The sequence below is a fragment of the Hyperolius riggenbachi genome, chromosome 3, assembly GCF_040937935.1.
Source record: "Hyperolius riggenbachi isolate aHypRig1 chromosome 3, aHypRig1.pri, whole genome shotgun sequence".
Classification (NCBI taxonomy): domain Eukaryota; kingdom Metazoa; phylum Chordata; class Amphibia; order Anura; family Hyperoliidae; genus Hyperolius; species Hyperolius riggenbachi.
In genome coordinates, this window is record NC_090648.1 from 228,243,412 (window position 1) to 228,265,661 (window position 22,250).

Consider the following 22,250-nt stretch of genomic DNA (forward strand, 5'->3'; position numbering starts at 1 on the left):
TAGTGAATTCACCATCTGTCAGCTTCTCTCATGCGCTAACTGTGCACTTGGTAGCATGTGGCAGTGGATCTCCTGTAGAGACATGTCTGAGCGTGGCCGTGTTTTCTGTTTTTGCTGCCAGGTAACACTCCCTGCCTCACACTAGTGGGAAATGCTGTATTTGAATATCGATGTCTGTGATGGCAGTCATGCCCATCTTGCTCAAGGTTCGATCAATATTACATCTGGTAGACATTATGCACAATGGATAGCAACCATTTCCTAAACTCTTAATATCGGAATATGCTTGCATTGAAACAATCCTTTGTTGCAGTTACCAATAGTTCTTGCAAGATGGTGGCTACTTATCAATGTCTACACAACATGTGTCATAAAGAATATATCCAGAAAGCTCAATTTAAACTCTCTTCATGCTGCACAGTGTTTTCAGCGATCTTTCAAAGTATTTAAAAAATAAAGGGTTGATTGTGTGCGTGTAATATTTTTCCATCTCTACTTAAATTAGCTAAATTTAGCATATCTTGAGAGGCAAGCAATGCATCCTAAGAACTCTTTTTGACCCCAAATTTCTGAGATGTGACCTTAACAAAACTAAGCCAAACTGTCTGGGAGGGTCCTCCTTTTTCTTTAGTGCTCTAGACTTCCCTGCCTCCTCCCTACTGAGTGCTTTGTTTAGCAGTTTCACCTAGTGCAGAATTGCCAGACAGCTAAGGTAATTTATGACCGGAAATAAAAATCTGAGACAGTCATACAAATTTACTTGAGCAGTGGATTATTTTCTTTACAGCTTAGTTTTAAGTGCATATTTCTACACATAATGATCATAGAAAATATAATGCTGCCTTTTTTTGTTTACTTTTTTTAACTATTAGAAACATTTTGTAAGAAGTAGTGGAGAATACTTCACAGCCAAGCTGATAGATTACAGTGGAAAAAATTGCTTAAAAAAAAAATGCATGCAATAAAATGCCAGCTAGCCAGAAGACGGGCTGACTTGGTTTTGGGATACTGTGGAAACTTCAGTCTTTTGGCTGGCACTAGAAAGGGTGGAATCCTCAGCCATAGGCTTCCCGCACACTGTCTCCATGATGCATCCACGGAACTGGGGGTGAGAGCAAGATTTACATAAGATGATTTGAAACAATAGCATTATTTATACACATTATGTTTAAATCAACATTTGAGTGCTTCATACAGTATAACCATTCTGGGTTAGATAGTAACATGAGATATTTACAGCTGTACAGGCACATTTCTTTTATAGTAATTACTGTATTTTTTGGACTATAAAACTCACTTTTTCTCCACCAGAAGTGGGGGGAAAAGTCACTGCGTCTTATAGTCCAAATGCAGGGAGTACCTGAACGCCTGCCAATATGAACCTCTGACCCACTGCAATGTCGGGGACTCCCTGTATGGTGCCCATGCAGAGGAGGACACAAAGGGGCATAGAGGAGGACACAAGGGGGACAGAATAGGACATAAGGTACAAAAGGGGCATAATCCACAAGATGCACCTTCACCATGTGCACCAGGTTTAGTATATATTTTCTCCCGTTTTTTGTCCTCTAAACCTAGGTGTGTCTTATGGTCAGGAGAATCTTATAGTCTGAAAAATACGGTACTTTTGTATTAGGTAAATTCAGATCTTCACAAGAGAAGACATTTTTATAAACCTAATCTTGTTTGGAAGTACATACTGCATTTTTAAAGGGTATATCCCTCCCCCCCCCCCCCCCCCCCCCAAAAAAAAGCTTTCATATTTGACTAGGTTTATTTAGGCTTAACGTTAAACTCTACTTTCATTAAAAATGGCTATTAAACACACACACTCTCTCTCTCTCTCCACAAGGCTTTCTGTAATAATAGTATCTTTCCATTTCAATTTTCTGCCGGCTGAATTTCCTGACTATGGGCTGGTGCACACCGAGCGGCTTTTTGGGCGTTTTCAGATCCGCTTGCGGCTGCGGATCTGCTTGGTCAATGTATCTCAATGGGGTGGTGCACACCAGAGCGGCAGGCGTTTTGCAGAAACGAAAAATGCCTGGGTGAGGCATTTTTTGGATTGCGGATGCGTTTCTGCCTCAATGTTAAGTATAGGAAAAACGCAAACCGCTCTGAAAAACGGCACTTCAGAGCGGTTTTGCAGGCGTTTTTGTTACAGAAGCTGTTCAGTAACAGCTTTACTGTAACAATATATGAAATCTACTATACTGAAAACCGCAGCAGCAATCCGCAAAACGCTAGCAAAACGCCATAGAAAAATAAAAAAAAGCGTTTAAAAATCTGCTAGCATTTTGCGGATCTGCTAGCGGGTTTTGGTGTGCACCAGCCCTATGTACTTGCTGCCCTTTGCAAGCCAGTACTGCCTAGAAACTAGAGATTGTCAATGACATGCTAATAGTTCTGAGCTGGAGGATAATGCAAATTGTGAATGCAAAGTTATGCATCTTGAAATTGGACCAATCAAATTTCACCTTGGTGTGATTCAGTTGGTCCATTTTCAAGCTGCACAAATTAAACATCATTAACCAACCCTACTAAAAAGCCTTCCAATTTGCTGCATGAGCTTCACAGAGGATTAGCTTATTCATCTTTTCCACATCTGGACTAATTTATTGTCTGGCAGCAAACTTGGACACTAGGGGTGATCAATCATATTTGGAAAGCCGTTCTGAATCATTCGAATCAGAGCTCGAATTTAAACTGAAGCAGTCTGTGTGTGGGTGAGGTGTTAATTTACGCAAAAATTAAAAAAATGTGTACAAGGTGTGCTTTAGTTTAAATTCAAGTTCTGAATCTCTGAAGAGAAAAACAAGCCTAAACCTACAAATAAGACATCTAATGGCGTCCATACATACAGCAAGAAAAAAAAAAACCTCATTGGGCTCTATTCACAATCATTTTCCGCATGCGGAAATGCAATAGAGGTACATTTTTCCACATGTGTAAAAAGTGCAGTAAAAGTTTGCAAATAAAGGTGATAATTTATGCAAAAATTTGAAATTCACAAAGAAAAAGGTGCGCATTAATACCGATTTTATATTACCAAGTACTTGGTGCTATATTTGGCTCCCCATTGCCTTGAGCGCTGTGTTTGCTGGACTTAAGTCTTCTTTTTACAATTTTTTTTTGGGGGGCGATGTTTTTTCTGCATGGTATCTGCATGTTAACGACCTGATTCCTATTTTTTTTTTTTTACGCATCGTCTCCGCATTTGGAAAACGTGGAAAAATTTTTGCGATTGTGGAAAAAATGCGGAAATGATCACTGCTGGTAATAAAGCCGTAAAAAAAAAATCCATTACTGCATGTGTGATTGTGAATAGTGCCCATTATGTATTGTCTGTGCGGCCGCGTCCAGGTTCTTCTATATGTGGGCTACATGCTGAGCAGGATAGTGATGAAAAGCACACGGAATCTGTCAATGGTTCTAGTCTCAGGCGCTACAGAGTGATGTGCTGTAGCTGCATCACCCAGGACTTTATTATAGTATGACCTGAAGACTGTCATGAGGAGCCAGGCTGCAGGTAAGGTGTTTGTCTTTATTTTTATTTGTGATGCTCACTGGCTATGAGGTGGGGAAGCTGCCTTTGGGGATTTTAAGGTGCATTGTGCCTAATTATGTTTGAAGATTCAGTGTGGGTTATGCTTATTTATGTCTGGGGGGTTTACAAGGGCAAGGCATAATTGTTTGGGGATTTTAGGGAGTCTCTGCCTAGTTACATTTAGAGGACACTGCCTATTTATGTGCAGTGCTGCTTTATTTGTTTTTGTGGGGGCAAGCTGCCAAATTAATTTATTTTGTGAGGAGTAAATGCTGCTTCATAATGTTAGGATTTTTTTTTACATGAAACTTTGCCGAATTGTATTTGTAGATGAAAATGCTACCAAAGTAGACTGATTGGAGCTGGCACTCTACCTAATTATGTTTTAGGAGAAGAAAGGATGGCAATTGTGGTGTTTGGTGCACACTATTACCTGTTTGTTCATGAAAGAGTATATGATAGGATTATAGACGCAGGCACTCTTGGAAAAAAAAGCAGGGATGGTGACAAAACGCAGATCCAGCCCATGGTTTCGATTAGTAATCATGTACATAGCCATAGCTGCATAGGGCACATAACACAAACAGAAGGACCCTATCATGACTATCACCATGCGTGAGACTTCCCTCTCAGCCTTCTGTGTACTGGCAGATTGCTGCTGCTGTGCCGCAACCTATAGAGAGAGAAAAATAATAGTGAGTACTTACTGAACATTGGTATCACAACGAATGGGTGTGGTCCTATGGTCTATTAAGAGATTTTCTGTTCATGTATTTCCTTTCTAAAAGCATTATAGGAGTAATGGAACTTTCCAATTACAATTTGATCAATCCTGCAGCATGAACAGATTGATATTGTGTTAATGCTTTAGCTTTGCAACTTACTGTATATACTCGAGTATAAATCTAGACATTTAGGACTGGTTAATTTCATAAAAGTATAGGGGTCGACTTACACACGAGTCACTGGCAACGCTGAGCACACTGAGTAATGTGTGTGCTATTAGTGACATTCCCATTTGCAGCAATTTACCCTGTGGTAAGGCATACATTTGAAATTGGCGCCGGTAGACTTGGGCGCAGGATACAGCCAGTATATGGCTGATCCTGCTTCTGCACAAGTCCGGGCTGTATTCATTACTATTCCCCTTCCAGGCCGCCATGGATGGTGGGGAATGATATAATTCGGCTTCCAGCGATTGCTGGAGGCCGAATTATTGTGTTTTTTAAGCAACCTCGGCTCAGTCTTCTGACGGAGCTGACTTTACTCACTGAGCGCTGCTATAGATGTGATTCCTATTCCAATCTATGGTGTCGCTGGCTGCGCCCAAATCTAGCAGCGCTGAAAAGCACTGCTCCGGTGTAAAGTGATACTTTGAGACTTTGAGGAAAGGAAATGCCAAGAAAACACAGGTCTGAAAGTCCCAGCCACAAAAATTAACAAGGAAGGTAGTTTGGGGGGGGGGGGGGGGGGGACAGGGGAAAAACTGGGCTGCAGGAAGGGGAGTGAATAATTGCAGCACTTGGAGGCCTGGAGGAGGTATTGACTGCACTTTAGGGACAGGAGTGGTTAATGGCTGCAATACCGTATGTAGTGCAGTCAGTAACCCTTCCTGAGCCCCAAGTGCAGCCATTTACTTTGCTGGGTAGACTTATAATTGAGTCAATAATAAATTCCAGCTAAAGAGGGTTGAATATTGGAGTCGATTTATACAGGAGGTCGACTTGTATTTGAGTATATACGGTAGTTACATTCATACTCTGGACAGCTGATTATTAGGAATGATCAGTTGTCTGGGCACCGGGGGTGGTGATGCGCCTCTTGTCCATGATATGGAGAAAAGGTTTTGAGGAAGAGGAGCAGGCTTCGCTGTCTCTCTCTTCCAGAGCCCCTTCATGCAGGCTGGTACATCTCAAGAGTGCAGAGCCTCATACGATCCGGGCTCTGAATTCTAGTCATACCAGCCTGAATGGATGACTAGGAGGTAAAAAGGCTTGGGTGGTGCAGCTATGAGAAAGTTCTGGTGCAGCACTGGGGAGGTAGTGCTCATTGAAGCGCAAGAGAAACTGCCAAGTTTAAATAAAAACCCTAGTCCACCTCAGGGCCTTTCATTGTTGGTAAATAGAAATATGGGACTATGCCATAACTCACATTTGTTATATTTAATGCAACTCTAACAAAGAAATCCCCTATCAAAAATGTAGTCACATGACACAGATCTGTACACAAAATATATCTGCCAGTAGAGTGGGAGTTTTGTCTGTATGGAGCCATCACCTGACCCCAGCCACTCTCAACCCCCCCCCCCCTTTCCTCCCTGGAACACAGGGAGAAGGTGGGTAGGGTCAGCTCTGTCTGCCCTGGGAAAGATTGGCTGGTGCCCCCTCCTTGACAATAGCTGCATTAACACTGCTTGTTGCATAGTGTGTATTATTACACATGCCTTATTCAAGCCCTGGTCACTGTCAATGCAACATGTACATATTATTCAAAGAAACACAGCATATAGCGAGTTAGGAGAATGTGATCCGTCACAACGCTGAGATGTGAACATGGCCATACAATTGTAAGGCCCCTTTTACACTTAGGGCCTGTTCAGACTATATGCGTTCCTAGCCGTTTTCAGGGAACGCGTACTGGTACCAAAAACGCATAGAAACGGCTCGTAATGCTTTTTAATGGGGTAGTTCACATGTATGCGTATGAGACGCATACGTTTCTCATCCGCATTGCTGCACGCAGTTCTGTGCGATACGCATAGAAACGGACGCAATGAAAGTCTATGGACGCGTATCAAAAACGCGTACTATTGCGTTTTTAGCGTCCGTTTTCCTCTGCGGTTCCCATAATTCTTTTTTTTTCCCCTGGGTCACGTGTTTGTGCAAAACGCAATAGAAAACGCATTCAAACGCAAGAAAAATGCATGCGTTTTTTCAACTTGCGTTTCTTTGAATTTATACGCGTTCTACAAACGCAGCAAGTCTGAACAGGCCCTTAATCAGTTGGTGTGCGTTAGTACGCGTTTTTCCATAGCAGTGCATTGGGAAGAATATTTCAGTTAAAACGTGTTAAGTGTGAAAGGTGCCATAGGAAAACATGGGCATTACTTTGAAAATCAGTTTTCTTTCCGTTTTAACTGAGAGCAACTGATTAAGTGTAAAAGGGCCCTTAGGGTAGTGAGTTGACAGGTAACATTATTGCATATAGTGTGAATATACTCTGCCTTCAGTGACGGGGTGGGGGTGTTGGGGTTGGACAGCTCCTAGTCTGCTGACAGTATCTGACTTTAGCACAGGAAATCAGCAATGAAATCAGTCAGGAAATATGAATTTGAATAGCAATAATAGATTATGTGCAATACAGAAAACTAAAGATGATGCTATTTTACAGTACACTGAGAACAATGCCTGACATACATATAGCATGTAATTCATCATAAGCTGTTATTCTAGTAGGCGTTATCTGGTAAAACATGTACCAGATTGGTTATTTGCACTTACCGCCCGAAGTGCTCCCAGCAATCTTGCATATGAGATGCAGATCAGGCTCAAGGGCATAATAAAGCAGAATACAAATATGAACCAGGTGTAATATTCACTGCGATATTTTGTACCAACAGTATACCAGTCTGGTCCACAAGAGCACTGCAAGCCTTCTGGAATATATCTGAACAAGAGAGAGAGAGAGAAAAAAAATTAACATAAAAAAAATATATATTTTTTTCTTGTTACTGACCCCTGTGGCTAGGGACTAATTCAGTGCACTCCCTCCTTCCCCTGTATGTGTTTGTCAGCATGCCAGTGGCGGCTCCAGGAATTTTTTTTAGGGGGTGCTATGCAGGTGCTGGACCAATTCCCGGGGGAGCTGATGGGTGTGGCTACAACCTGGGTGTGGTCATGACCAGATGAGGGCGGGGCTAACTGTAATTTAAAGTGAACCCAGGGTGAGAGTGATATGGTGGCTGCCATATTTATTTCCTTTTAAACAATTTTAGTTGCCTGGCAGCCCTGCTGATCTATTGGCTGCAGTAGTGAACTGAATTACACCAGAAACAAGCATGCAGCTAATCTTGTCAGTTCTGACAATATTGTCAGAAACCCCTGACCTGCTGCATGCTTGTTCAGGGTCTATGGTTGAAAGAATTATAGGCAGAGGACCAACACGGCAGCCAGGGTGCTGGTATTACTTAGAAGGAGATAAATATGGCAGCCTCAATATTATTCTCACCTCGGGTTCCCTTTAAAAGTGCAACGCAAAGACAGAGGGCCCAAGTTTTGGTGACCCTTTCCCCAGAAAATTCACATAATTGTGCAGGTTTTCTCAAGAAAATACACGTAATGTGAGCAGATTTGAACAAAAAACATGTTCAATGACCCCAATATATGCACAATCGTTATCAGATATGACCCCAATATATGCACAATCGTTATCAGATATGACCCCAATATGCACAATCGTTATCAGATATGACCCCAATATGCACAATCGTTATCAGATATGACCCCAATATGCACAACCGTTATCAGATATGACCCCAATATGCACAATCCTTATCAGATCTGGCCCCAATATGCACAATCCTTATCAGATCTGACCCCAATATGCACAAGCCTTATCAGATCTGACCCCAATATGCACAAGCCTTATCAGATCTGACCCCAATGTGCACAAGCTTTATCAGATCTGACCCCAATGTGCACAAGCCTTATCAGATCTGACCCCAATCAGCAGCACCACCGTAAAAAGAAAAGAAAAACCCATTTACTCACCTAGTCAGAAGACCTCCTGTTCTCCTCTTCCGACCTCCTTGTGGCGCGCAGCTCAGCTCCCACGATCCTCTTCCTTCCTGGAGCAGCCTGCATCCGGCGAGCAGGGCTACGGGAAAATGGCCGCCTGAAGCCCTGCCACTGCAGACTCCCAAGTCTGCAGAGCAGGGCTTCGGGCGACCATCTTACCGTAGCCCTGCCTGCTGCTCCGGGCTGCTGCTGTGAACTGACTCGGCGTCTCTTAGACGCCTGAAGTCAGTTCACGCCAGGGGGTGCTTGGACAAATTTAGGGGGTGCTAGAGCACCCCCAAGCACCCCCCTGGCGCCGCCACTGCAGCATGCACACAGCTTATGCTGGTGTATGCGCATGGTGCACATGGATACATTACGTTAGCTCCCTTGTGCGATTGGTAAGATGCACTGTCTGTCCCAGGAGAGGACGTCAGGATGTGTGCTCCTAATCCATTGATAGGTTTGATGCAATGAATGTGTTTGCATGTCTGCACTATTCATGTTACAGGGCCAGAGTTAGGACACCTATGTGTACCTGGGTACTTCTGCGCAGTATAGGTGACTAAGCATAAGAATGCATTCTTCTGTGAACTAAAACCCCGGCTTTTAACTTAGCTGTAGGGATAACAGTTGTGCCTGGATGAGTGAATCTGTGAATGCATTTGTTTGAACATTTGCATGCGAGTGTGCGTAGGGTTAATAGATTTTTGCTGTTTTCTAGCCACACCCCCTTCAGCACCTCCCTTTCCTTAATAACTTATTTAATGTCCTAACTAGAGGCGATGTGCCTGGATATATGTATTTTTTTTCTTGTTACTGACCCCTGTGGCTAGGGTCTAATTCAGTGCACTCCCTCCTTCCCCTGTATGTGTTTGTCAGCATGCACACAGCTTATGCTGGTGTATGCGCATGGTGCACATGGATACATTACGTTAACTCCCTTGTGCGATTGGTAAGATGCACTGTCTGTCCCAGGAGAGGACGTCAAGATGTGTGCTCCTAATCCATTGATAGGTTTGATGCAATGAATGTGTTTGCATGTCTGCACTATGCATGTTACAGGGCCAGAGTTAGGACATCTATGTTGACCTGGGTACTTCTGCGCAGTATAGGTGACTAAGCATAAGAATGCATTCTTCTGTGAACTAAAACCCCGGCTTTTAACTTAGCTGTAGGGATAACAGTTGTGCCTGGATGAGTGAATCTGTGAATGCATTTGTTTGAACATTTGCATGCGAGTGTGCGAAGGGTTAATAGATTTTTACATTCACAGTGGTTCGCTGCAGAGCTGTGTTATAAGTCTAATAACGCAGCTTATCGCATTGCAATAATAATCCTATGGGACATTCACAGTGTGACGTTAGCGTTGCATTGTAACGTTTAGTGTTATGATAATGCACTGCTGCAGTGCGTTACCTCTAAGTGCACAGGTTACCAGGTACAGGAAAGCATACTTTTTATTGCCTGTAGGCTTTACTGTAGCTACCGTATGCAACGTTAGCGCAGCGTTTATGTGCGTTACCACTTTTTTTTGTGTTGCCTTGTAATCAGGCCAGGATTTACCTCCCAGGAGCGTATAGGTACAGATGTCCTGGCACCCTCCATGAACCTACAAACCTCTGCTGAACCGCATCTAAAGTGTGCTGGCTGGCCCTGCTGTCACTTCTCCCTTACTTCCCTTGCCCCTCATAGGTAGCTACAGGTGTCCCTTAGTATAAGGTAGCCAGAGGTACTCTCCGAATTACATAAGTAGCTAGTCGTGCCTCGACTGAAGGGAGATCTCATCAGTGGAATGCTGAGAGCTGGATGAGTAGCCTCTTATTTACACTCTTATCAGTACTCTGCATAGGGAAGGAGGGGGCTGCCGCCTTTCCATCATCAGTAGCCTGTAGGCATGTGCCTACAGTGCCTTATGGTATATCCAGCCCTGCTTGTAATGCTGCATTGTGCCGTTAACGCCGCATTACAATGTAACGTCCCACTGTGAATAAGGACTCAGCCACATTATAAGCGCTTTTCTGAGTGCTTGTGATTGATTAGCGCTTTCTGAGCGCTTTTTAAAAATCTCTCCCATTCACTTTATTAAAATTGCGTAAAAATCACTGCGATTTTTCACGTACACGATCGCCGCGATTTTTACCGCGATTTTAATTAAAGTGAATGGGAGCTATTTTTAAAAAGCGCTAATCAATCACAAAGCGCTCAGAAAGGCGCTTATAGTGTGGCTGAGCTCTAAGGCCTCTTTTCCATGGATGGCTGAAATCGAACATTGCTATTGCAGCGCAGAAGATTTGGGCGCAGTCGGCGCCACCATAGGCCGTAATAGGAGTTACGGGCGGCCTTAGCTGCACACTGAGTAACTTCGGCGCCATCAGAAGACAGAGCTGAAGTTACTTTTTAAATACTGAAATTCGGCCTCCAGCAATTGCTGGAAGCCTAATAACATAATTCCCCTAATATCCACGTGGACCTAGAGGGATATTAGTATTTAACGTCGCCGGGAACTTGTGCAGAAGCAGCAGGATAAACCATACTGGCTCTATCATGTGCCCAAGTCTCCCGGTGGCGATTCCTCTCGTACGCGGCTGAAATGCCTGTTTGTTGGGCAGTTCAGCCACTTGGCTGCTGTCCACTAGGAATAATCAATGAGATGCAAATATTTGAGTTCATGCAGATTTATGCAAATTGTTATGTAAATATATGCAGCTTGAAAGGATAGACTTAAAGGATACTTTAGCCCCTACTAAATTCTGAAAATGACGCGGTGTGTGGGGGGAGGTGTGCATACGCTTACCACACCTCCCTTGGCCCCGGTGGATCTCTCAGTTCTTCATAAAAAGGTCCCAGTATAGCGCTGTGGTCGGCGCAGCCGCAGGGTGCCGAGGGAGTGTGTGGGCACTCTCACGGGAAGACATTACCGGAGTGGGTGTCCTTGGATGCGCAGTATGTCTGCTTGGGCACCAGAGGGCACACACACCAGCCACATCTTCCCGAGGGAGTGTGCGCGTACTCCCACAGACACACTGTGACGACAATAGCTCTATACTGGGACCTTGTTTTTTTTTAATGAAGACTGAAGAGAGACACCAGTTCACGGTAAGCCTATGCGCACCTCCCTCCCCACCACGCACGCACACACACCGACACCGTCAATTTCAGAATTTAGTGAAGGCTAAGGTATCCTGATTACTTTATTATTATACTAGTAGACCCAAGCCCGTTCTAAAATGGGCTCTAGGTCGCCCACATCCTAGTGACACAGCGGTCCCCCTGGGACACGAAAGCAATTGGCTCTCATAGGCTGAAGCCTATGACAGTCGATCGCCGTGATTGGCTGGCTGGGGGGAGAGAGGTATTTAAAAAAAAATTGAATACTAGGATTTATTAATAAATAAACCACATAAATATTTATAAAAAAAATATTTTTTTATAAATATAGCTTACACATTACTTGTGTGCTGAGTTGTGCGGCCCTGCAGCGAGGCCTTAAAGCTACAGTGGCCTGGTCTTTTGGGGGGGGTTTAACACTACGGTCCCTCAAGCTGTTAATTGGGGTTCCCATGGTAATCAACAAGTGCCCTCCCTCCTCCTTTACCTTGATTTCTGCTTACATAGTCACAAAATGGAAGAAGACTAACATACAATTATCATACAGTCTAGCTCCAGTAATTCTGTGGCTGCTGAAGAAATTGGTACCCTATTAATGCGTAATATATGAACTGTATAGGATATGTAGAGCTGATAACACGATTCACACACTGCTCTTTGCCAAGCACGGTGAAAGCACCATTCACAGAAGTATACAGTTCCCAATGATGTAAGACTGCCAGGGCCGCTCTGCATGATGGGAAAGCTTCAGCCCTCCCGCCCGCTGTACTCAGTGTACTGACATCCTTGCTCTCAGAGTGGCAGTGGCACGCATTGACTAATTATTATGACGCTGGTGTGCATGATCATCACTGTTGAAGCACTAAATACAGCTCATAGGAGAAAACAAAAGGACTCTTAATTACAGTATAGAGAAGCGGTAAATGTGAAAGACAATCAGCTATAAATATAACACATAACAGCAGGATATAATAATGGGTTAACTGTTAGTAAGTTGCGTGCATTGGTAGTAAGCGTGTTTGTGCCCACGTGAACTGCAGAATTCCAAAGAAATAACAGGAAAGGTAATAAGAGGAGAAAAAAAAATTTAGGCACTGCTGAGATTCGAACTCAGGATCTCCTGTTTACTAGACAGGCGCTTTAACCAACTAAGCCACAGCGCCGCACAGATGAGGTTCTGTTTTCCTCCTTTTTCCACATCGTGTATTTCTGTCCTGTAGCTGCTGCTGTTGTATATACATGGGATGTGAGCTGCCGTTCGATTGCCACACAGTTCTTTCTGCAAAGTTTTGAATGGTTCCCACAAGGTAAGGTTTACGTACGTCATAAGACTCGTTTTCCTACGCAATGCCCAGAGCACGGTAGACGTGAGAGCACGTGGCACAAGTGATTAGTTCTTTCCTACAACTTACCTGCTCCAGCCAAGGAAAGGGGGAACCGACACCCCAATTCCTATCGCCCATGTGCACAGGACAAACGCCATGGCATGTCTGGAGGTGAAGCAGAAGGTGCCCATCGGTTTACAGATAACGATGTATCGTTCAAAAGCCAGGAAAGCTAGAGACCAGCCTGTAACTAGACCTGAAGGGGGAAAATAGACATTTGTTCAGTTTTGTTTTGCCCAAAGTAAGTCTTTGTAAAAGCATCCTTAAACGTGAATCATAAAAGAATAAAGGGGCCCATACACTCAGCCGATTTTCTGGCCGACCGATCGATCGCAAATCGGTTGGCCAATCGACCGATCGACGGCCGATTTCGATGGATTTCCATCGAACTAACAGGGTGGAAAATTTAGGTCGATCTGATGAGATTGCTTATCAGTTTGCATTGGCCTTAATGGAAATCTGATGGCAAAAAAATGCCATCAGATCGAATTTCAATAGATTTCAAACTGAAATCTATTGGAATTCTATCCTGGTAAAAAATGTTCTAAAAACGCATCAGATAGATCATCAGATGCATTTCTTATCTATCTGCGGCCAATCTGACGAGTGTATGGGCACCTTAAGACTGGGTCTCTATAGAGTTTGTGTCCTTACTGTGCTTTGGTGGGTATTTTTCTTTCCTTTTTCAGACGCATCAGTGCCTGTACACACTGCTGCGCTTTTAAAATCACATGCGGTTTTTAATTGCAAGGGCTTTTGAAAAATCATGAAAATTAGTGAAGACCTGTGCGAAACGATTTTTCTATTTTCATGAAGGCTTTGCGAATTAAAAAATGCCCATTCTGTAGCAGCAGGAATGCAACAGATCGAGAAAGTAGCACTGCATATTATCCCCACGTTGTGTGACATACAGTGAAGGATACAGTCATTGAAAATCTAGCTTCACTATTTATTTATTTTATTTAAGTATTTATATAGTGCCGACATATTATGCAGCACTGTACAGAGTATATATTGTCTTGTCTCTAACTGGCCTTCAGAGGCACTCACAATCTAGTCCCTACTATAATTGTTAAAGGGGAACTTCAGCCTAAACAAACATACTGTCATTAAGTTAGGTTAATTAGAATAGATAGGTAATATCATTTTTTACCCACCCTGTTTTAAAAGAACAGGCAAATGTTTGTGATTCATGGGGGCTGCCATCTTTGTCATGGGGGCAGCCATCTTTTTGGTTGAAAGGAGGTGACAAGGAGCAGGAGACACAGTTCCAACTGTCCTGTGTCCTGATTACCCCTCCCAGCTGCACACACTAGGCTTCAAATGTCAAATTCAAAATGTAAAAAAAAATAATTTGCACCAAAACAGCAGAACGAGAGCAACATCAGAAATCCCATCATGCTTTGCACAGCATCAGGGGAAAAAAGCCCGGGCAGTTTTCTTCTGTGCAGCTAAAAATGAGGCTTGGATAAGAGAAACAAAGTTCTGATGCTGTGATACTGTTAAAGAAACACCAAGCCTTTTCAGTGCTGCTGAGTCGGTTTTTAGTCCGGAGGTTCACTTTAATGTTCATTTTGCCCTCTGCCCTTGTGTATCATACTTGATCATACACTCTACCCAGAGTATGTAAAACTATATTATTAGCACTACCACTCCAGTGTATGATCTGGCATTATACTACCTGTATTGTATATCTTATTGCTTTTTATCACCTGTATTGTTGTATCTATTGTCTATTACCTGTATTGTGCTGTCAGTCACCCCTGTTATCATTCTCTGTAATCTTATGTATTGTACAGCACTGCATAATATGTTGGCACTATATAAATCCAATAAATAATAATAATTTTGCGGTAACACGCTGCATGCACCTCTGTTGTAGCTTTGCAGTTTGAACACCTTTGTAAAAATCATTGGCTTCCTTCCCAAGTTAGCTCTAGGAGGCTATGGTAGGGATAATACAGAAAGGCACAGATAGTGCTATTCAAACGCTGCAATAGTGGTATTTTTTGCATTGATATGCTATCCAGAAGGTGGTGATATCAAGCCAATGCCTGATAATCTTCCTGCCAGTTATTACTGAATTAGCATTGACTTATCACTGTCCATTCTCATTCTTTAGGATATAGGTTTTCCCCCCCTCAACTTTATCACTCTGCTGAGGTTTTACTATTAGGGCCCGTTTCCACTAGCGCGAATTCGCATGCAGACAACGCATGCAGATTCGCATAGGCAATACAAGTGGATGGGACTGTTTCCACTTGTCAGTTTTCATTTGCGTTTTTATGTGCAGGATTTTTCTGCACGGTAGACCCTGCAGAATTCGCCTGCGTGTGGAATGCAGGCGAATCGCAGGCAATGTATTTAATAGAGAAATCGCATGCGTTTTTTGCATGCGTTTTTTGCCGCGATTTCGCGTGCGATTTCGCATTGAAAGTAATGTAAATTGACACAGGCAGTGACATGGTTAAAATCGCATATACCCTGCCTATGCGAAATCGCATGCGAAATCGCGGCAAAAAACGCATGCGGAATCGCATCCGCATGCGATTTTGTCAGCGGTGATATGCGGCAATTCCGCACCGCACTAGTGGAAACGGGCCCTAAAGGGCTCGTTTCCACTAGTGCGGTGCGAATCTCGGGGATTCTACCGCTGACGAAATCGGATGCGGATGTGATTGCGCATGCGTTTTTCCCCGCGATTTCGCATAGGCAGGTTATATGCGAATTTAACCATGTCACTGCCTGGTTCAAGTTACATTAGTTTTCATGCGAAATCGCGGCAAAAAAACGTATGTGCATTTTCCCTATCAAATACATAGCCTGCGAATCGCCTGCATTCCACACGCAGGCGAATTCTGCAGGCTCTACCGTGCAGAAAAATCCTGCACAGAAAAACGCAGGAAAAAACTGACAAGTGGAAACAGGGCCATCCACTTGTATTGGTTATGCGAATCCACATGCAGACAACACATGCGGATTCGCTCTAGTGGAAACTGGCCCTAAGGCCTCGTTCACATCTGCTGCGCTGAAAAACATGTTAAAGCGCAGGGTAAAAACCGCATGCGCTTGTGCGCGCTTTCGTCCGCGTTTCTGTGCGTTGCGCTGCGCTTCTTTAAAGCACGTTTTGCTTGTTGTACCAGCAGCAGTTGTCAATAAAACTTTGTTTTTGTATGTAAATGTATTTTTTTCTCCAATTAGGGGTAAAAAACGCATGCGCTTCTATGCGCTAAAAAAGCGGACCCATTCACTTGCATTGCTGTGCGCTTTCCAGCTCAACGCACAGAAATGCCTGCAACACTACGTTTCTGTAACGCTGCTCAGCGCAGCACATAGATGTGAACCAGCTACATTTAGTTACATGGAAAAATCAATACCTTGCTGAACGCACAGGGCAGTGCGCTGTGAAAAGCGCACAGAAACGGCCCTGATGTGAACGAGGCCTAATAAATAGCTGCAGATAAGCAAAGAAGTTTCTGATCTATACCGATCAATTATCTATCACAGATTTCTACATTTTTCCGAGACTATGGTAGAGACAGTGAATACTTTTTTCATGTAAACACTGTGCAGAAGATATCAGTGTTAAAAAGCAAAAACCCAATAATACCACATACAACTACACACCTAACACTGAAGCAGAAGTCAGAACAGCAGACTGCCACCTTTTGCTTCAAAAAAGCACAGATCCCCCACTGACTAGTCAACATTTGCAGAGAGTTCACACTTAAAAGGGCACTATGGTGTAAAATGTAAAATATGTGCAAACATATACAAATCAGAAGTACGTTTTTTCCAGAGTAAAATGAGCCATAAATTACTTTTCTCCCATGTTGCTGTCACTTATAGTAGGTAGTAGAAATCTGACAGAAGCGACAGGTTTTGGACTTGTCCATCTCTTCATAGTGGATTCTCAGGAATTTATTTTCAAAAGCTTAGCACATTGGTCGGCCAGCTCTCAAAGTGGCCAGACTTCTGGTTCTGGTGGTATAACATGCAAGTTACATGAAAAATACATCTAATTGACTAAAAAAAAAAATCTTTATGCCAAACGCAATTTATTTTTTTTTGCATTCCCATTAACTTGTATTGAATCACAAAACGCACATTGCACACAGACAAAAAACAGACCTGAAATCCAAATTTTAGATGTGAGAAAAACAAATGGCCACTTAACTTTTTATTTAACTGAGTGGCACAAAGCTGGTGGGGCAGTGGTTGTATCACTTCTTGATCAGGTTTGTGCTAGTGTAAGGTGGTATATGGTCACTACTCCCTGACAGATTTTCTGTGAGGGAAAAATAGGTAGTTTGCTGGATTGAGCTGCTATTATAAAGTGGATGACCACCAGGCTAACTATTTATGAATGAGCACAAACTAATTTTGCATTTTTAACTCAGAATATGCCCGGCCGACTACCTATTAAGATGTGATATGCATGTATAGACTTTCTCATTTCATAGGCGTGTTTTCACACTTTGCATGTTGCATTGCGATACAATTGAAACACAATACTGTAATGCTGAAAAGTCGATTTCACGTTAGAATTGTGATGCGACACATAGTAAAGCATACAGTGTACTTCTCTGCTACAACTAACACACAGGTTGGTAAACGCACAACATGCATTAGACAAGACAAATAACATTTATATAGCGCTTTTCTCCTGGCGGACTCAAAGCGCCAGAGCTGCAGCCACTAGGACGCGCTCTATAGGCAGTAGCAGTGTTAGGGAAACTCGCCTAAGGTCTCCTACTGAATAGGTGCTTGCTTACTGAACAGGAAGAGCCGAGATTCGAACCCAGGTCTCCTGCGTCAGAGGCAGAGCCCTTAACCTTACTGTGACTGTCGCATGCCACTCAATCAGAATGTACCATAGGAATGTAACCACATCATGTTAGGATGCGATTATATTGTCTGTTGTGATGAAATGCAACAGATGCAGTATGAATTGAGTGGTAATTTTTATTACATTACAGCCAACTTAAAAGTGTGCCCGAGGTGACATGATGAGATACACGTGTATGCACAGTACAAAACATATTAATAACAAGGCTGTTTCACTTGCTTTATTTTACCGACTGAAAGAGTTAATTTATAGACATGGAAGTGACAGTGCTGTCTGGTTGGTAGCGTGTTGCAAATATAGTAGATATCACTAGTAAGAAAATTACAGCCATAAAGTTTTCCAGTCAGAATACAACTTCTAAGAGCAAATGGAGATAAAATACATGAACTAGTGACCTTTTTCTAACTCCGGGACACTTATTAGGACTCCACTGAGCAGAAGCAGTAAAACATTCAAACTATTTTGTAATGGTTTAAATATAAAATTAAAACTTAGGAGTTCTCATCCATTTATTTTAATCTCAGGTTAACTTTAAGCATATAATTAAAGATAAACAAACACAGCAGACAGTGGTATTGGCCCTGAAGAGACTTTTACTTGGTGCTGTTGCAACATGGTGTGTGTATAATAATCACATGACATGGAACATGTCATGTGAGACAGGTATGAGACAGGTCTCCAAGTGTGAGACAGGTATGAGCAGGAAAGAGGAAGGGTTGTTAATGAATACATCTATTAAAATTACACATATTGAAGTGATCATTACTGCTACAGCACAAATAAACGTCCGGTGACCCAAGTCACAATCTGTGCACTCCTTATTGCCAGGTCTAATGTTAAATAGTTGCAGCAGTAGAACTAGTGCTAAGTAATTGACACACTTTACTTGTTATAATGGAAAAAACAAAAAAACAGCTGTTGGATCTGACCGTGTATGTATTACAGGCCAGGAGAGTGAAAACAGCAAAGCGCCTCTTCTCGGCACACATTGCCGGCTGTGTAACCCCTAAAGGTGGCCATACACTTATAGATTTGCAGCAGATTCGACCATCAGATAGATTTGTCAGATGCCTGTCAAGGCGAATCTGACAGGAATCTGACGTGTGCCACACACTAGGAACAGATTTTCAATAGATTTCAGAATGAAATTGATCTAAATGCATTATTGGACCATTATGCTAGGTACACACCATACAATTTTCTGTTAGATTTTCTCTTAGATTTACCTGCCAGATAGATTCTTCTGTTAGATTTACCTACAACATGGAAAAAAGCTAACAGAAAATTGTATGGTGTGTACCTAGCATTAGATTCAATGCAACTCTATGAACCATCAATCTGTTGCCACCAGCAGATCGACCTAGATTTTTACTATCCAGTCAGATAGATGAAATCGATTGAAATCCGCTGCAAATCAATCCATTGACTGATTTGATAGAATCGATCGTTTAAATCGACCAGTGTTTGGGCCCCTTAAGTTGAGCATCGCTATAGCAGCAATGCTATATTCCACGGCCCGCTGCTAAGAATTGTATTGCAACTAGTAACCGGTTATTTCTGTTTTAGACTAGAGTTCAGGTCATGTGTGGTCTTACCTGCAAGTGTTCCTGTGAATCCCTCAAGAGCACAAAATGTCTTCCCAAATACAAAGTACCCATAACAACTAGACACAAAAACAGTAAAAATAGAAAAAATACATATGAGAAGGCCAGCCACTGATATGTTTACTAGGATGTAGTTGAGTGGCTGCCGAAGTTTCTTGTATTTCACTGTCACCAACAATACAACAGCATTGAGAGGTGTGCCAATAAACAGCACCGAACCCATAAAAATTGCTTGTAGGGTGAATGCCCATCTCGGTGCAATATGGTACTGAGGACCATCCCATGGGCTTATATCAGACACATTCTTAAAGAGGTAGAAATCTTCGTCCCCCAACATTCCAGCGCGTGCCTCTGTACAAGCCTTCTGTCCCTCCGTAACCCTCATGCACTTTTATATAAGGCCTATTCCAATTTCAATCCTTTTAACTGCTCATCTGGATCAGCAAGTAATCTTTCTCACTCACCAAGATTTATGGAAGAAGAGAATCACAGATAATGTTCACCAGGGAGGCAGATTAAGATGGGAGAACATCCAGGGTTCTTGTAAAGTGCAACAGACTAATTTAGTTAAATAAACATTTTGAAATAAAGGGATATACAGCATTTCATTTTACACATTTAAGACATTTTAACATTACTTTTTCTACCAAAACCTTATATGTACTTTGAACAATGCACACCAGGATTTTCATTGCCACTAGGGCACAGCCTAATCTAATTACCCTGATTGAAGAAAAGGAAAAACTGTGCTCCAATGGTATTATCTTTCCAAAAAGTTTGTATGGGCTTCACAACTACCTCACTCCACTTCATAGCTTGTAAATTTATAGAGGCTGCGCTCCTCATCCAAACTTTGAAGCACAGTCACAGGTAAAATCACTCCACAAAATGAGTGCAATTTACAGAAAATCGAATTGCTATAGTGGAAAATACTTTTCACGATTCCTATGTTAAAGTAGCAACCCTAGTGATTTAAAAATCGCTAGTGCTTTACGATTCTAAGCGAATCGCTCTCAGTGGAAAAGGGCTCTTAGTGTGTCACACATGAACCTAGATGAGGTTTCCTGCTCACAGCCACAATTAGGAACTTACCATAGTCAAAATCACTTAAAGAGCAACTGTTGGCCATCATATGCCCCCCCCCCTTCCCCCCCAAAAATACATTTGTAAGTAGATAAATACTTGCTCTACTTACATAACAGATGTATTGCACTGTCCACTTTTTGGATTTCTTTCTGCTTTTCTTCAATTTTCATTCACTTGGCAGTGCCCATCTTGTGCCCTCCAGGTTAAAGATTCCCCCCCTCCCCCGCCAAATCCCCCTCTTCCCCACACGAATTCTGAGCACAACAGGGAGGATAAATGCAGCAGTCACAGACTCACCTAATAATGAATCCAAGCACTGCCGTTCCCATCTATTCTCTGCACTACCGCCAGCGGTATTGCAGAAAGTATAGAAGGGAACTGCAGTGCCTGGAACCATTATTAGGTGAGTCTGTGTGCACCCCTTTATCCTTCCCCAATGTTCAGCGTGGGGAAGAGGGGGAATGCGGCAGGCGGCCGCAAGGAAGTGGACATGCCACTGGAGGAGGGGGGCTGAGGACAGTGACAGAAAATAGCCTCTGGCTTCCCTCCCTGAGCTCTAACGGTGGCTGCAACATCTATAGTGAAGTGGAAACCAGGCAGCCACTCGCAGAGCAGAGAGGTGAGTGACAGAGGCTTCAGACAATCAGGCTGATTCAGCATGCCAGGTCACTTCTCTTTTGCCTCTATGAACCAATGTAGTGCCTGGGGGCAAGGGGAGAGAAGACCTAATTGGAAAAAAGTAAGATTAATTTTAAAGCTTTGAATTGCTTGGTTAGCATCCTTTTTAACATTGTAACAACCTGCAATAGAGAATTAATTTTGTATTTAATGCCTAACAGTTACTCTTTAAGTATCCTTCAGCACGTCATTGCATTGAAGTGATATGGTGCATTGGATATAAGCATGAACATGGCTCGTTGGTCTAGGGGTATGATTCTCGCTTTGGGTGCGAGAGGTCCCGGGTTCAAATCCTGGACGAGCCCAGTTTTTTAATTGTTTATTTTTTATGAATTAAAATGTAAGCAATTCAGTTTCCATTTGTATGCAACGATATAAGTAAGACACCTGCGTAGTAGGAATTACATTAATAATTCTAAATCACAAAACTAAATGCGGCAACACTGAGCTGACTTGTTTGCTCAAATGGTTCGTATTTGATGGCTGTATGGCAGCTTTTAGAACATTATTCAGTGAAAGAAGAAAACAGGGCTCGTCCGGGATTTGAACCCGGGACCTCTCGCACCCAAAGCGAGAATCATACCCCTAGACCAACGAGCCAGCTTGCATGCAGAGGTAAAAGAACTCCGGTTTTGTTTGTTTTTTTTCCATTTTCCCTACTTCTAAAATGAAGAAGCCGAATATATTTTAAGCTATACAGTACTATTAAATATTGCATCACATTTCTTTTCACTTCCTCATAATATTCTCATTGTTAAGGAAATGTTTCCCTACAGTTCCTATATAAAACGTTACACATATGAATAGAACATATCACTGAGGAAAAAACCAGTAGCCTGAATATGGATCACAGACGTGTGGATTTTACAGGTTACAACACATTCCTCTGTTTTACATCCATATCTTCACGTTATATTTTGGTCAGAATAGAAATACCTGCTGAACGATCATCTGCTGAAAGCACAGCAAAGTACGTGATGGTCTTCTTAAAGTTAAATTCCATATGAGTTTTAATATAAAATGGCAGAAAATATAAATCAGTGTAAGGGCTGTCCATAATAAAATTGATATACTGCTCAAAAAAAATAAAGTATCACAAAACTAAGACATCCTTAAAATATTCTTATTAAATACTTCGTTCTTTACATAGTTGAATGTGCTGGCAACGAAATCACACAAAAATTATCAATGGAATTCAAATTTATTAACCCATGG

At 42.4% G+C, this 22,250-nt stretch overlaps 1 protein-coding gene and 3 non-coding genes across 4 annotated transcripts; 1 reads left to right on the top strand and 3 right to left on the bottom strand.

Moving 5' to 3' along the window:
- Positions 1-836: 836 nt before the first annotated feature.
- On the bottom strand, positions 837-19,646 carry OPN1SW (opsin 1, short wave sensitive). The gene is made up of 5 exons (XM_068275917.1): positions 19,263-19,646; positions 12,846-13,014; positions 7,048-7,213; positions 3,981-4,220; positions 837-1,102 (listed from the first exon to the last, which is right to left on the bottom strand). The coding sequence occupies exons 1-5, from the start codon at positions 19,606-19,608 to the stop codon at positions 974-976; spliced, it is 1,050 nt and encodes a 349-aa protein (XP_068132018.1). The 5' UTR covers positions 19,609-19,646; the 3' UTR covers positions 837-973.
- TRNAT-AGU (transfer RNA threonine (anticodon AGU)) lies at positions 12,523-12,596 on the bottom strand. The gene has a single exon. It is a non-coding gene; the product is annotated as a tRNA-Thr (tRNA).
- Positions 19,647-21,268: 1,622 nt separating the features above from the next.
- Positions 21,269-21,340, top strand: TRNAP-UGG (transfer RNA proline (anticodon UGG)). Its single transcript has one exon. It is a non-coding gene; the product is annotated as a tRNA-Pro (tRNA).
- Positions 21,341-21,563: 223 nt separating this feature from the next.
- Positions 21,564-21,635, bottom strand: TRNAP-UGG (transfer RNA proline (anticodon UGG)). The gene has a single exon. It is a non-coding gene; the product is annotated as a tRNA-Pro (tRNA).
- Positions 21,636-22,250: the final 615 nt, after the last annotated feature.

What these genes read in the sequence shown, in the direction of transcription:
- OPN1SW (XM_068275917.1), bottom strand. Translation starts at nt 19,608, where the DNA reads ATGTTGGGGGACGAAGATTTCTACCTCTTTAAGAATGTGTCTGATATA. An exon ending in CCTTTCCTTGGCTGGAGCAG is followed by an intron (nt 7,214 to 12,845) that starts GTAAGTTGTAGG and finishes TCTCTTGTTCAG; the next exon opens with ATATATTCCAGAAGGCTTGC. An exon ending in TGCTGGGAGCACTTCGGGCG is followed by an intron (nt 4,221 to 7,047) that starts GTAAGTGCAAAT and finishes CTCTCTCTATAG; the next exon opens with GTTGCGGCACAGCAGCAGCA.